This window comes from Pezoporus flaviventris, unplaced genomic scaffold (assembly GCF_033815535.1).
Source record: "Pezoporus flaviventris isolate CSIRO_AGI_PZ_B2104156 unplaced genomic scaffold, CSIRO_AGI_Pfla_v1 ptg000052l, whole genome shotgun sequence".
Lineage (NCBI taxonomy): Eukaryota > Metazoa > Chordata > Aves > Psittaciformes > Psittacidae > Pezoporus > Pezoporus flaviventris.
In genome coordinates this window covers 602,601-618,929 of record NW_026892600.1, presented here as the reverse complement: position 1 = coordinate 618,929, position 16,329 = coordinate 602,601, and the positions used below count along the sequence as shown (strand labels likewise).

At 35.3% G+C, this 16,329-nt stretch overlaps 2 protein-coding genes across 4 annotated transcripts in view; one reads left to right on the top strand and one right to left on the bottom strand.

Annotated features, from left to right (window-relative positions):
- The window catches only part of LOC133277187 (cytochrome c oxidase subunit 7C, mitochondrial), a 568,656-nt gene extending 558,991 nt beyond the window's left edge, over window positions 1–9,665 (top strand). Inside the window, exon 3 of the mRNA XM_061468832.1 lies at window positions 9,653–9,665. The gene's annotated coding sequence lies outside the window, so the exon portion shown is untranslated. The remainder of the gene's footprint in view (window positions 1–9,652) is intronic.
- Window positions 3,549–16,329, bottom strand: part of TMEM161B (transmembrane protein 161B) — a 39,464-nt gene continuing 26,683 nt past the window's right edge. Inside the window, exons 6-12 of one of the 3 annotated variants that reach the window (XM_061468819.1) lie at window positions 14,714–14,865; window positions 14,057–14,117; window positions 12,220–12,360; window positions 8,695–8,808; window positions 7,486–7,660; window positions 5,729–5,825; window positions 3,549–4,875 (exon numbers count right to left, since the gene is read on the bottom strand). In XM_061468819.1, the coding sequence (XP_061324803.1) occupies window positions 4,598–4,875; window positions 5,729–5,825; window positions 7,486–7,660; window positions 8,695–8,808; window positions 12,220–12,360; window positions 14,057–14,117; window positions 14,714–14,865 (1,018 nt within the window). In that variant the 3' untranslated portion in view covers window positions 3,549–4,597. The remainder of the gene's footprint in view (window positions 4,876–5,728; window positions 5,826–7,485; window positions 7,661–8,694; window positions 8,809–12,219; window positions 12,361–14,056; window positions 14,118–14,713; window positions 14,866–16,329) is intronic. The other 2 variants (XM_061468821.1, XM_061468822.1) reach the window with 2 other exon arrangements.

Sequence of the window (16,329 nt, the reverse complement as noted above, 5' to 3'; positions counted from 1 at the left end):
TTCCTAAAGAAGAAATTGCACAAAAATCACTCCAAAGCACAGGCTGAGTGCTTTACATCAGCTTGCCTAACTAGACCAGACATCTGGCTCCAACACTTGTTGCCTAGATGCTCTTTAGAGTAATGATGAGTGAGGTCAAAATATTGCTCTTAGTTTACCACTTGGGATTTAGGCTGCAGATGCTGAAAATAACAGTCTTATGTGCTCATAATGGTAAACATTCACATTTAAAATTTTATTTTGGATACAAGTGATCTGCTGTTGCCTTCCTCTCTTTCTATTGTGGCTGAGCAAAATCTCAAGACTTCTCCAAGACAACACACAATTTTCTTTGACCTCATTTTCATTGAACACTTCCATTTTCTCTGTGCACTTAATTCTTCAATCTGAACTAAAACTTTCTGGTAAATTTGTAGTGACAAAATTAACTGTGGGGTTAAGTCTCGGGGTTTGTGGAAAACAAATAAATGTGCAAACTGAGCTGTGTGACAAAGCGTGGAGCTTTTTAAAACTTCAAAATCTTCTCTGGAAAAACAAGCTAATGTTCAAAAGGGCTTTGAGAATAAAGAAGCATAAGACCTTTTCCCTTGTAGAGCCTTCCAACAGCTTTTAAGATTAGATGCTTTCAGTTTTCTCTGTGGTATGTCCAAGACCTCAATTACCACAATTACTGAGACAAAGTACAAAACTTTCCATTATTCCTTTTAAGCCAGTTGACATTTCTGTATTTTCCAACTGTTTTACAGACTGAGGTTATGCTACCCAATTGTGCTGTTGATGTATTCTGGTGGCTTTTTTGTTTGTAGGTGTGTTTGGCTTTACAACCCACATAGGCACACATCTCTATTCACACATCTCGCAGCACTTGTGACTCAAAGGAGAACTGTTATAGGAATGACTTTTCTAAAGCACATCTTTCTGTACAAAGATGTTCTTTTGCATCAATACTACTTGTTTATTCCCCATCACTTTATCACTTGATTGTTATGCTAAAGGAGTTTGGAAGAACTAAAAACTGTGCAGCTAAAAATACCTGAAAACCTGGCAAAGCCTGCAGCTTAAGAAAGTACCAAAACAGGACAAGCACTGGCTAAGAACACTGCCTGCGAAGTGGAAGAAAAGGCTTGTTATAATCTCTTCTCCTCTTCTTAATCAACTCCTCTAAGCTCAGAAACAGCCCAAGTGTTATGTCTGGGCTTCCCTGAATTTGCTGGAAGACTTGGATTTATCACGACTTTTAATATTTTGTCTAAAGGGACTACCATAATAACAGTGGAGTGTTTGAACAATCATTAATAAGTTTGTTCATATTTCAGCTGAAATTCAAAGTTATTTAAACAAAGGAACTAATCCTTCAAAAACAGATTCATTAAACCAAATAGATCAATTTAAACCAAAACAATAAAAATCAAAATACAACCCTCAACTAATTTAGCCCAATCAGTTTTCTGTAGGGAATACAAGAAAAAAGCTGTGGACAGGAAAGAGAAATAAAGCTAACAGTCACATTACTGGAGAGAGAAAGCAAGATCAGAATTAAGGACAAAATAAGGAAAGAAAAAAATGCTGATTCTCTGTCAAAGGCACCTTTCCTTCTAAAGTCTCTGAAACTACTTAGGTAGTGGGAAAAAGCAAGACTAAATGTTTAAGAATACTGAATAAAAGTTACTAAGATTTCAGTAATGTTTAACCCGGTTTACCATTTCTGCAAGATGATTCCTCCTCTTCGGTGCCGATAAAGTTACCCATGAAGAAATAACACCATTTGCTTGCTGCTGTTTCTAAGCAACTTACAAAGAAGAGAGCAGATGCTGCTTTGAAACTTACATGGAAGTCAGGACTATCAGGGCTGCTATTTTATTAAACAGTCACTTTTGAGCATGTCATGTAGTTGTAGGAAGCACTGCTCACAACCACTGCAATATGCTCCCTCTTGTTTCACTGTCACCTCACATTTCAAAGGCATTTTTTGCTATATTTTAGTTTTTAATAAGCCTCCTACACTCACGTAAGGATTAAATGGATCCAAACAAAGATCATCTCCCACTCGGATCAGACTGCCAACCAGGTCAGCCATTCTGTTCTGCAGAACAATGAAAGAGTAAGCACTCATCTCAAACTTACAACATCCAGGTGCCCATTTTTTACTGTGATCAGTGCGACATCTGAAGAGTAAGACAGCATGAGCTCTTACCAAAAGCTCTGTGAAGCTCAGCTATGCACATAATCTTTGCTGGGTGCAACCTAACTACAGCTCAGTTTTACTTATGAGCTTCCAAAATACCTACGCCAACAGAAACTTTGTTACTTAGCATTATGTTGATGTCATCTCCATCCAAGTTTACTCCCATCCTTCAGTTGCAACAATAGGTTAAATCCTCTCTACAGTAAGCTTCATCAGCCAAGTTCAGTGTCAGAATCAACTGCCCTATATCGCTTTATTTTCCTGAATAAAACATTAACAGTGGATACCTAACTTTAATTTAAAAGCTGACCTTATTAATTATGTTAGTAATGATACATCTCGAATCAATAGAAAGCATGTCCAGCATTGCTGGAGCTGTCATCATATGTCATTCTGTTCATCTGAAAGACATTTCCTAGGCATGTTTTGAGGTCTGAATCTATGATGTCAAGTATTTTTCTTTAGGCCAATTCACAGAGTTAAGCCTTCATCCCTGTTAATTACGAAAAGCTGGTGTGAAAAAAAAAAAACAAAAACAAAAACAAAAAAACACCAACCAAAGATTGCTGCACCAGTAGCACTGAAATACCACACTACAATGAAACCAGCAGACTCATGCAAGGTGTTCTCAGACATCCTCAATGCATGCGATAGGTACTAGCTGGTGTACAAAAATCTTTCCCTAGTAAATGCAATTTAATAAACTAATAAATAACTTAAAAGGCATTCAACATAGTAAGACTATTTATCACCAGCTTAAACTGTTGATTTTCCACATTTCATTGAGTTTGTTTTCCCACATGGTAGGTTTGCTACATATTAAATAGTTAAGCTTTTCCATTTATAAATGCTTGATGTATGCCAAAGCTGTATGCAAATTCAGGAGAGAAAGAACGATAACATCAAAACAGCTAGTATTAGTTAAAAATACCACTGACCTCTGCAAAGTATAATATTAACTTTTTAAAAAAGTTACTGCATATAAATCCCCACTCCTCTTCTGCAGTTACACAAAACATTTGAAAAATTGTCATTCTACTTTTTTTTTGCAATGGTTTTATACTTGGAATCTATCCTTCCAGTTAAGCAAAGCTTGTAAAGTTAATGCTTTGCTCCTCCTTCCTATAGCTGTTTTATTGAACAGAAAATCTGTTTCTGAAGCCAAGAGATACTGGTTGTTACTATATGGCCAAGGTAACACAGATTAGAGTGGCAAAAGATGATGATCTGAGAAAGCAGAAATTTCAAAATTAAGAGTTTTAAGTAGATCTTTTCTTCCCAAAGAGCCTAAGTTCTTTAGTATAGCTAAGTACCTTTGAAAAGGCACCAAAAACAGCCCTTTGAACTGAACTTCCAAAAAAATAAAAAAAAAAAAAATTCACTTTAATAGGGATCTGGGAATTACTAGATACACATACATCCCTCTCCCATGGCCCTGTAAGACACATTCAGTAATCTAAAATAAAGATTCCATATTATATAACTTCATATATATTATATATTTAATATATAATATATATTTTTATGTACACTGCAGAGATACATACAGTCTCAGTCAGCAGGATTAAACTATTTTGTTTTGAAATGTTTGACTGGTGTCACTATTCTTCTATTGTTTCGTGAATTCAATGGAATTTATCTATTACCTGAAAAGAAATTTAAAAGATTCAAATGGAATCTGTGGATCAATACTAGCACCAATACAGATGGCCACTACTTTAAAATGACTGCAGGTACTGAAATAATATGTTTTTTATAACTCTTCTCTTACTGCACAAGCATTCCTGCAAAATATTTAGGCAGCAATACCTGTCAGGCCCATGCATCTATTCCTGTTAACTTTAAATCTGATACAACTTTCCTTACTGTAATATACAGTATCTCTTTTGTTCTGTTGGACTTTTTCATTTTTCACAGAGAAAAGTGATCAAGAGCTATCCAACAGTATTATTTATTTTTTTTTTAAATCCCCAATCTCCTTCCATTGTATGGCTCAGTTTCAAGATTTAACTGATAGGCAGCCACCACCACTATAACCACTACCCTTCTGACACAGCTCAGTCACTGACTGTTGATGCTTATAACACAAACTTTTGAGGCTGGCTTGCTGTTTATGGAAACCAAGATACCAGAGGTCATATCTTTTTGTCACCACCTGCCAAACAATAATGTCACTGAGTCCCGATACTATAATTCAACTAGTTACCTACCATTTGGGTAACAAAAAATAACAAACTCAGTTGCGATTTTAAACATTATATGAATATTCACCCTGAGAACACAGAGGAAGTGTTTAAAAAAAATTCTGATATGTTTTCTCTTCATTTATAGTTCTTTTCTCTTCACCTCTTCTTGGTCACCTGGGTTTGTATCTAGTAGTTGACTTCACATATGCTTTCCCGGTTGACCTGTTCAGGCGACAGTCAGGTACTGGTGATAGAAAAGCCCAAAAAGGCTTGTAGAAAAGAGGCAAGCAGCAATCCACCAGGTGAGGAAAGACAGGAGTCCCCGGAACAGGAGAGGAGTGAAAATATTCTTTAGGCTTCCCAAAGCCATTGTTATTTGTACTACAGTTACTTTCATCTTTCCCTCAGCAGGTGGATACTCAGAATAAACTGAACTGGGAAGCAGACTGTTTTCTACTGGAGTGTCAGAATTCAGTTCTGGGTAGATGCCCCAAGAATAATTACCTGTTAAAAAGAAACAAGTAATACATTTTTTGTAGATTTAAATTCAAGTTCTGTTATTTCTATCACTTTATAGATCATCATATATATTTTTCACACACACAAAACCAGAAGTTCTTATAACTTGGTAAATACTAACTGTATGTCATCCTGATCATACCAGTGAGCTATTAGGATTCATCTTACCTTTTGACAACCCAACATCCAGATGTGAAGATGTGACATAGCTGCCTTGGGAACCCTGTCAGTGTTGGGTATGATTCATCTTACCAGATGTAGATGTCTACTCCAGAATGGGATAAATCAGTGCCTAATAAAGCCTATCTCTTTCCATTGACATTTTGCAAAAAGAATGCCATGATTGCATAGCAGGCTGTGAAAGACATCCCTCACAAGAAAGAAAGAAGAAAAAAAAGACCCCAAGAGCGACATCAGCTCTCCCAGCAATGAAATGAACCCCGTATCTCGCAATTTCCATTCAAATGTGTACTGAAGACTGAAAAGCTGAAAAAAAACTAAAAATCCCTTAACAGCTGCTCATAAGGTTCAACCATCAATGCTTTATACAGCTCACTTTTAAAATACTTTTTAAGAGACATTTCAACAGAAGTAAAGAGCATTACTGGCTGTATTGCACAACTTCTCATAAATAAATTAGCATATAATTGAAAGATGTCAAAAGCAGCAACAGAAAAGGATGGCTTAAAAGCCACACATCAGAATGTTTTATACTGCAGGGAACTACAGTAAATTTCTGTATTGCAGGTACCTTACATTCTAATTTTCTTCAGTAAGCTGAAAATGTAAGAGCCCTGCATAGAGCAGAACATATTTTTGTTTATCCAATTTTGCTTACCTAGTGTTTTCAAGAGCAGAGTTGTGTGGAGGAGCATTACCAAAGGTGCAACATACTGCAGTGCAATTACACAAAGATAATAGAATACCCGAGCCACCTGGGAAAACAGAAAAGAGTAATTCATGAGTTCAAGCTGATCAGAGCAAACCCTTATGAACAAGTCTAGAAAAAAACAAGCAATTTATTAAAAAAGAGGGTATTTATGCGTTAAAGCTGTTTTAAAAGTTTTCCAGCACATCTTGGCATGTGACATATAGTCTTCAAAAGACCTACTGAAGAAATCCCTATAATGAACTCTAGTTTCAAGATGTTTACAAATCTGACAGAAAGACTTGAAAGCAAATAATTAAAAGTATTAGTTCTGTTGTAAGGAACAGAAATAATTTTACTTCTGTAAATTATGTATCATCATTCAAAGGTTCCCCTTTCAACACACCAGAATCCAGCTAAACATGTTTATATTTTTTTAAGTCCCCAGTGATTTACAAACTAAATCCCATTTCAAAAATGAAGTTGTAGTTACAGTCCAAAGCCTCATGAAGCAAATAAAAGTTTGATTAATATTGCAGCCCTTTTTTGAAAGCAAGGTATTTTTAAGATTTATGTAAAACATGACTATTTTAAAAACAAGATGACTTTTCATTAGTAGTTGATCAATAACAGCATTTAAATGGTGTATTTCAGGTATATGTTATGGTTCATTGAAATCCATTCAAATTTATCCTCCCACTGCTCCCAATCTATTCCACCTTTCTCAAAAATTGTCACATTACATATTTTATGTAAGCTATTCACTTGAAAGACTAGACCAAATAAAGAAGGAAAAGAGTCATAAAATCAATGGTAAACAAGCAATGAAATAAAGCTAACTGGATTTTAGAGAACAGACTACAGAGTGGCAAAAAAGATGAAGGCAGAAATAACATTTATGGAAATGTCTCTAAAACCTCAAAGGGCTTTCTGATGAGCAAGCATTAAAAAAAAAAAAAACCCACAAAACTTACATGAGAAGAAAAGGTAGCAAGACACCAATAGAAGAAAAATCACCAGATAAAAAATATTGCAAGGAAATGGATGGAACAAGATAAAAAGAACAAATTAAAGAAGTAGTAATTCCCGTAGGATGACAGATAGGAAAGACTTTACTGGCAGTTTCGAAAGAAGATAAAGCAGACATAGCTACTAAAACAAGACAGACAGGACTTCATTTAGTGTCTATGTCCTTCTGAAAAGAGAAGGTATGAAGATACTCGATAAATGGATTCAGGACATGTCGTATGGAGAAAATAATACTGGTTTATAGACAGGATGAAAGCTCCCAGAACTAAGGTTATGTACTTACAGCAATGAGCACAATTCTGTCCTAAACCAGGTTCTGCTACATGTATTTCCTAACATTTTCCTGAAACAATCTGCTAGCCACTGCATTTGCAAATAATTACTGCACAGTCCACTTATGACCTTCAGCTACTCAGTTAAGCCAAGGACAAGACTATAAGTAATAGTGACAATCCTAAGAGAGTAATCTGTTTTGTGGCAACTTGCCAATAACTTAAGACAACTGTATAATGTGTGATACCTCTCTGCACATTTTGGTTTGCAGAATTTCTCTGTGATAGTGCTTTTTTTATAAGATATAGCCTAGGAAGCTTCATTCAGATTTCAGCTCTGGTGCCACAGAAGACACAAAAATTGGAACAAAGCATCTGTACAGACAGAGCACTCTGAATACATAACCTCCGTGGCACCACACTTACCATTTTCTGCAAATCAACCATACTTATTCTGCCAGCTTCCTTTTTCATCTGATCCACACTTTTCTGGGCTAAATTCAGATAGGCCTGTAAATGATGGCGTATCATACCTAACCGTAAAGCACACAACAGGATTACAATCCACAGCCTGACAGTGTCAAAAGTATCTTCTGACATCCTGTGGGAAAAAAAAAAAAAAAAAAAAAAAAAAGGTAAAGCTGTTTTCCATCGGTCACTTACTACTACAGTTATTTGTATCATATGTAAAGGAATCTTGAAGCACATTGTCAAAAATTCTTAATACACAATCTACAGTTATGTTCACATGCAAGTAGGATTCACTTTTGCCCTCCGACTCTCTCTTTACTGCTGCTTCTTAGTAGCCCTGTTACAGCATTAAATCCTCATTGGTATCCATTTGTCTGTGAACAAGAGCAGTTTTTAAAGGCTTAAATTCTGAATGATGAAGATATGATGCTAAAATACAAGCTCGCTCAGATAATTACAGGTTTTGAGACACAGTTCTGGATAGCAAATGCGCACTTCAGTTGCCTTAGATACCCTGCTATAGCACAGCCCTCATGTAAAATAAACTGAGGAACACCTTAGAAGCATCTCGTAAGCCTCGCAAGCTATGAGTGTCAGGCAATCATATCTGTTTGCATACTACTATTCTGAATTATCTAGACGAATAGTGGTAATGACAATCACCTATGCTACTGATACTATATTTATTGCAGATATCACTCTTCCTGAAAATTCCTTTCCCTTCTGTTTTTTTAAATATTTCAGTTATCAATTTCATATGCATTCCATCTACACATGCATCTGAAGACAAATCACCAAGGTCCATTCTCATGCCAGTGTATCTTGACTGCCATCAGTGAAATCACTCCTCCCCTGTCCCAACATGTAAGATACAAGGTTCCAGAAAGTGACAGTGAGGTGGTATTCCACCCCTAGGAAGAAAACCACTGCCAGAAGACAGCATTTTGGGAACCACCACCTTAAAATTCAAAATTCTGCAACTAATTCTCATTCTTCCAAAATAATCAGCTCTTCAGAGCCCAGCTGCAACTTCCACAAGACCTTTGACAGCAGATACTATTAAATTTTAAGTCTTTCATGTTTCTATCATTTCCACAGGACACTACTCAGACTTACGGTTTTGCTCTCAATAACCCAGAAAAAAAAATTGAAAGGGAATCTTACAAAGGGATGCTCTCTTTGCCCAAAGGTGGGTTCATAATGTAGTCCTTAGTGATTGGTTTTACCCACAGTAGAACCATAAACAAAGGTGCCAAGAAGTTTATATGTAGCAAAGTTCTGAAAGAAATAAGAAAAAAAAAAGGGGGGGGGGAGGGGAAGTTATTAAACACAATTACCATACTGTTGAAAGTAGGGGGTACAGACTGAAAAGGAGAAAACCAAATTTTAAAATAGGTAAGAAGTTAAATAAGATTACTTCCCTGTTCTATAGGTATGACTTACATTTCAACAAATCAGTAATACTACATACTGTGAAATCACTGGCTGTGGCTTTAAAAAAGTGCTCTTAGACTATCTGAAAACCTGATTTATTCTAAACAATCTAACCAAAAAAGCTGCCTGCATTAAGCCACATGACAGAAAAGACAGTTGCCGAAAATTTCCATGTGATGGTATAACATCAAATTGCACTAGCTAATTGCAGCTTTAATCTAGAGAGTTAGCATCTCAGATAATTATGATCAGATATATTAAAAATATACTCTTACAGTACTACTTTTTTATTAAAAATTTACTCAGATTAATTTTCATTATTGATAGAGACCAGGGGAAACAGTTCTCAGAGGTCAGATTTCCCAGTTTAACAAAGTAATGAAGTTTTTTTACTTAGGAACCTTGACTAAAGGAAACTTGTACTTACATTCAACTAGATATTCAAACAAAACAAATAAAATAAAGAAAAAAAAAAAAGTCACCACAGCTATTCCATTTTAGAAGCATTGCACAAAACTGCAGTATCAATGTAAAAGCAGAGTAGTACTCTCTTGCGATCTTTCAGTACAAAACAAACAGCAGAATTTTAAAAAAGGAGGTAGTTTTCCAGATTTTTTTTTCCAGAATCCTTCTTCATCTCCAAACCCCAGAACCCAACCATTTTTCATTACTAAAATCAAACTAAAAGAGTTGAAGTCTTCACTGCTGTAGATCTGGTGGTTTTGCTAGTGTAATGCTTCCTCACTAACAGAATCAGCTTGTCTATACTTCCATCTCCAACCAGAGAGCTTCTACAGGATAGAAAAAATGAGGTACTATTCTGAAGAACACAAGTCCTTTCTGATTTCTAAACTTCCTAAAACCATTAAGATGTTTGCATATTTCAGAAGATGTCATCACAGGCACATTTAAACCACTGATGAAGAAATAAGCACTGCTAGTTACTTAGTGTTGACAGGGAACACGACAGCACCGAAGAACAGTCCAAAGCATTTCACTAACTTGTGAAAGTATTTTACCTTAGCTTCAACTTATTTAAGACATCCTACCAAGTTAATGGACTGGAATATGCTAAGGGCAGCAAGAATCCCTTTCTGTCCGAGTACAGGGAGAAAAGCTGAAAGATTCTGGAAAATGAGGGAATGTGTATGAAAATGGTACAAATTGATTAATACCCAAAAATATAAGCAGCCAACAACATTTCTAAAGAACAAAAAAAAAAAACCAAAAAACAACAGCTATCAGAACCAAAAAGGACTCCAGATTATTTTTATTCCTTTTACCAAAGAAAAAACAAAAACCCCATATACCACTCAATTCCTATATAAATAAAAGAAACACATTAATCATTTTGTGTATATTAAGTAAGTTCACCATTAACCTGTAGCGTTTTTTTTGGCAGTGCTCTCTGGAAGTTAAGTCTCCCTTTCTGTAATATAATGGGAAAGGGACCTTGTTTCCTCTGGGGATTTTTCTGGTTGTGGGGGTTTTGTTTTGTTTTTGGTTGGTTGGGGTTTATTTTGGTGGGGGATTCTTTTGTTAGTTGGGTTTTTTTTCTGTTTTTTTTTTCTGGGGGTGGGGGGAAGTTGGTTTAGGGGAGGAGTTTGGGGGCTGGTATTTTTCTGGACAGCTTTGTGGGTTTGGGATGGGGATTTTTTTGTGGGTTTGTTGGGGTTTTTCCCCTCTAAAAGCAGACCACATATCTGACTGCAGACACAATGTTTTCCTGCACCCAAATTACAGAGCTTTCCATCAGTGACATGTTGTCTTCATTTACTACTCACATTTAGTCATTGACAAACAATTGCAAATGGTCCGTAATGACGTACTCATTGATAAAAATACATCACTAAGGGCAAATACCAATCTCTTCAGGCCAGTTAGAATCTATCACTTGCCATTGATTCTCCATTTATAATTGCATTACCTAATTACGTTGATATATGACCAAATTTTAATCCATTTAACGTAATTTTTATACTGTCCCAGTTGAATAGTCAGCATATTGGTAGACTTCTGAAAATTTGCTTGATGTTGAAAAAAGTTATCTTTAACAACCACCTCCAAAATCCTCTAAACATTAAGTCAGAGAAGATTAATTTTTCGTAACTCCATTCTAGTGGATATTAACCCTTTCAGTTCTTGATTAATGAACTTCTGTTTCAGTAGGTTTGTATTTCTGCCTAGTATCTCATGTCCACAGATAGAGGAAGATGCTGGAAAATTAGAGGACACATACAGAAAAGGTGTAAGAAATTTTAAAATACTGAGAACCATAAAAACGAAAACCTAGGAAGTTTATTTAGGTTATCTGAAAAGAACAGACTAAGAAGTGACTGGATCACAGCCTACACATACACAGAAACTTAACAGCAGATAAAAGAAGACAACAGCTTTCAGCTATACCTGGATGCATTCAGCTGCAATGAGTGCAAGTATAACACAGAATACTTAGCTATAAATTTACCAAGACTGAAGGACCCACTGTAAACACGGATTAATCTTTAAGATGGGCACTTCTGGGGGAACAACAACAAAAAAAAAAATAGCAGTTTGAACATAAATAATTTCTGTATCAGAAAATATAACGATTCTCTTAGGAAAGTAACCAGGCTCACAATGGTCTGTGCTGCATAATCTGTCATTAACATGTATAAAACATCAAAGGCAGAGAGCTATCAAAGACATATGGAGTTTCTCCCTCGACCAGAGAGTGCTGAAGAGAAACACTTAAGTCAGAGAAAACATTTTTACTACCAAACTTAAGGACAGCTGAAAATTAAAATATTCCCTTAAACTCATATTAACGTCTGACCCTTATTAAATATTCTGGGTCGTTTTTTCATTGTATTTTACCCTGAATATATGAAATGCATGATGGTCACCTGGAGATGGGGGTGTAAAAACAAAAATTCCTGTGGTTGCACCTCTGCTTCCTGAAAGTCATCTTAACTTCCGAGAAGATATGATGGGGAAAAGGAAGCAGTAAGCAGAAATATTCATGGTGGAGCTTTTGCAGGAGAAAAGGAAAGCTCATTTAATTGGGACTCTAATTACAAGGCAAAGAATGTAACAAGACTGGCAGAGCACAGGTTGAGCAGAAAGAGGCAGGTGGCAAGTCTGCTCAAGGTAAGAAAAGCAGGCAGCAATAGAAGGCTTAGTCACCACCTTCTTGTTGGAATAGTTTGCTTTATTTTCAGACATTAAAGATTTAAGACTCAGTAGTATACCTATGTGCATAGATTTTTCTCTTACTGTGTTATTTTTTCTGTTGCTAAATTCAGAGCATCCAGATGCATTTGAGCCAGTCGCAAGCCAGGGAATGTCAAAAAAGCACCAATAAGTGAACACAGAACAGCCAGGAACAATTTGAAGGTTAGTTTAGACACAGGACCCCTAAAAGAAAAGAAAGGAAATAAGCATTTTCTTGGGGAGGAAGTTGGGGGGTGGGGTATCAGAGATTACTTTCAACAGTATCTAACAAATAAAGAAGCGAACAGTATTCTATAGTCCTACTCTGGAATAACAGCTTTATTACAAACCAATCAGGAGCTAAAACAAAAAAGGTCAAGTATTTATTTCCCAGACAAACAGCAAACCTGAGCTATTGCCTACAGACATTGTTTGTTTGTAGAGAAAAAAAAAAAAGAGTAATTTTAATTGGAATTAACAGCAAATCATATAACAGAAATCTAATCATTGTGTTTTTAAGAGAGGAACAGATGCATCATGTTTAACTGGTCAAAGACAAAATGGATATTCAAGTTATGCTACTTACATTCTACCTTTACCCATAAAAAAGCTCCATCACACACTCATTACTGCAGTTTCTCACAGATTTATTTAAAACATACATGTGGACAAGTAACTCTTCCAAATGCTTAATGTGGTTTGCTTTCATGAATTATTGAGTATATGAGAAAAATTCAGGAAAAGAAACTGAATTACAGATTTAACACTGGATAACACAAAAAGAAAAACAAAACAAAAAAAAAAAAACATAACCAACACCAAGAAACCAAAACAACCAAAAAAACAAAGCCAAAACCAAACAACATGTAACCAACATAGATTAAAGAGAAACAAAAATAAATCTTGTAAACCACATGAGATTCAGATTCTGTCTTAATCTTTGTCATATACATTACTAAGAGACACTATCACAAATTCAGCTGCTGTTGTAAACAGCCAAAGCATCATACAAAAGTTAAAAAATAAACACTTAACAGGAAAAGTAATACAGAAGTTAGCAATCTTGCAATAGCATAGGAAAATCAAGGTGAAGAAAACCCATAGGATTCAGGTAAGGGTTTCCCATTAGTTTATTCATAAATGACATACTAGCTTAAGGAAACTTCCATTCCTCAAAAATACATTCCATAGCTTCTGCATGATACTTGACGACTTCCATGCAAAACATCCAAAGTGCCCTTCCACACTGATGACACGCCCCATGAATAATTTTAGAGCAAGTGTGTAAGGAAAGAATCAAAATCTATTTTGCTATATACAAAGGCTGTCTATGATAGCAACTGTATATTTATGCAAAATTACAACCTACGGAATGTTCCTTCAAGAGTCTGTTCAAAACTTGGACGTCCTGTAGCAAGCAGATGTTTTTGCGTAACAGTAAAATGCTATGACAACCTGAAAACAGGACTGAACACCAAAATTTACTCTCAATGTCAACTTTGTAACAAGCTCCATCTGCAGCTTTGGCACCCGCACCCTCACCCTCCTGCATGTGACTGGCATGGCAAAAAATAACCCATCACCTGCTTTAAGCAATACTTACAAAGCTGAGGGGAATTACATTGAAAAATATCTTTATAATTTTGAACTATGTTTTATGAACTACAACCAAAATGTCAGGGTAGAAACTGTCTCCAAGTTAAAAACAGAAAACACAACTGCAACTCAATTAACTTGTATTGATGAATTATTTTCATTAACTCAACTCTTCACATTACTATAGAAATTTTAAGTATGTACAAAGAGGAAAATATGCAAGACAAATGCTTGCCAAGAAAGTCCAAGTGCTTCAGTTACAAATGCACACATAAACGAGACAAACATATTTCCAGAAACTTACTGGGATTCCAGGCCCTGCTTTTCAAGAAATTGCATAGCACTTTCGGAGAAATTTGAGAATCCTGCAGAGACACATATATCTATTTTATTAGTGTACAAACGAAGAATCCCTTCCTGAAATAAAACACTATATAAAAGTTATTATTTCAAACAAATTTCCCTTCTGTCTAGCATAGATCTTTCATATGCCATATATTATAGCCACATATCATAGCCACATATTGCATTACGTCTAATTAGTATGCAATAAAGTTTGAATTTTAACATCTCTGGTATTTGTAAGCTTCAGGAACATGAATAAAATTAACATTATTTTTTACAAATACAAGTGTTTGGTTTGTTTTTTTTTCCAGTAAAGGAGCTTTAGTTTACTCTAAGAAGGCAAAACAGGTTAAATGTAAAACTGGAAGACAAATATAATTAACAAAACAAACAACCTAGGCAACTACTTCACTATTTAAAACAAGTGGGGAAAACACACAGGATGTCCTTCAGAATATGCACTCTGAAGCAGAATTTCTTCAAAGCAGAATTTCTTAGAAGTGTATGAGAGTTCTTTTTAAAGCAAATATTCTCAAAAACACCTAAAAGTCTGGAAATAAATTTTTCAGGTCATGCAATCACTAGAGGTGTTGTGAGCACTTAAGATAGGAGTTACCTGATTCCAGTCCAAACTCTAGATAGTTTTCTGTCACAATGAGAATTGCCATTGCTTTCACAAAGAAAAAGAAACCAAAGGTGACACAGACTGATCTTTCACCTCCATCCTCTACTTTGAAATAATGGGTAGTCAATGAAAATAGTACCTTGCTTCACATGAAAAAGGTCAAGGAAAATTAGGTAAAATAACTAAATTTAAGAAATATAAAGGGGTATTTTGGTTATCTACACTAGGGCTGTTCTATGATACACAATTATTTTTTATTTTTTTTTTAACTAATGTGCTCAGCCAATTTCAGCTTAGTATTACAGAATACTGTAAAGCAAAATAATCACACAAGGGGTAGCCAGGAATACATTACTCTGGAATATAGCTTTGATTTTGGCTTGTTTATTTATAGTCAACTGCAGCAATATTCACTATCAACCCAAAAGAATTAAACCACAGTTTAAACAATTACATAAATGTAAGTTAGAACAAACAAAACATAGCACAACCATATCTTCAATGCAAATTATTGATACAAATGAAAAATACTCCATCGAACTAGCATAACTCAGGATTTAATACATCAATTACAAAATGCAAAATATTACTTCTGAATGCAACAACTGTGATGGTGGGGAAGTGAATAAACATTCTTAACCACAGAGCTGCTATATGTGTTCTTCCTGAATGCAAGGTACAACAGCCATGCAAACAGCAAGAACTCAGCGTTCCAACAGGCACTTTTATCCATAATGGGATAAAACTTATTAACTGTATCTGCACATAGGGAGTGTAGATCTGCCTTACAAAAAACTGTGATGATTGTTGCTTAATTATTACATTTCTGTTTACTAAAGAGAAAACAGATGAAAGATGAAGGTTAGATTTCCCTACTTTCACATGCATGTCTTTGAAATTTTTACCTATCAAAGATAGTAAAACAAGTGCTTTGTTTAGTAGTATGTAGGAAAGAAAAAGCTATCCCATGCTCATCTTGTGGAAAAAAAAACAAACAAAAAATAAAACCCATTACAGTCTAGTATGATATATTAAGTCCTTTCATGTAACCCTAGTGCCACAAATACAAACATCTAAGACATCACCTGCTCTGTTACAAAGCTGCTTTTAAAATGCTTATTGAGTATACTCCTTTTTAACACATTTCTAAACACAGAAGTTATCTCCAAAGTTAAACAGAAGATTAGGATGAACTTCTCTTATTACTGCAGCCCATTACAATTGTGGGCTTTTTTTTTTTAATGGCATGCAATTTCCAGTCCATTTCCAGTAGCTAGAGATCACTCCACACATGACCTGCTTTGAAAAAATGAAAAGAAAAAGGAAAAAAAATGGTTTTAAGTATAAATTGTAGCCTTTTTTCAACTATGCAATAACATTAATTCATATTTGCACTTTTTTTTAAATGCTGGAAGTGTTTTAAGATGTAGACTGCAAGAAAACACATTTTAGAGTATCCATTCAGTAATACATACGAACAGTCATCAGTTAATCTCTCAAGAAACTATATGATTATGCAATATTGCACTTCATTAGCCAGCACATATTTATCATGCATACTGCTGTATTTCATGCATATGCAAAGAGGTACTCACACGCACGAGAAA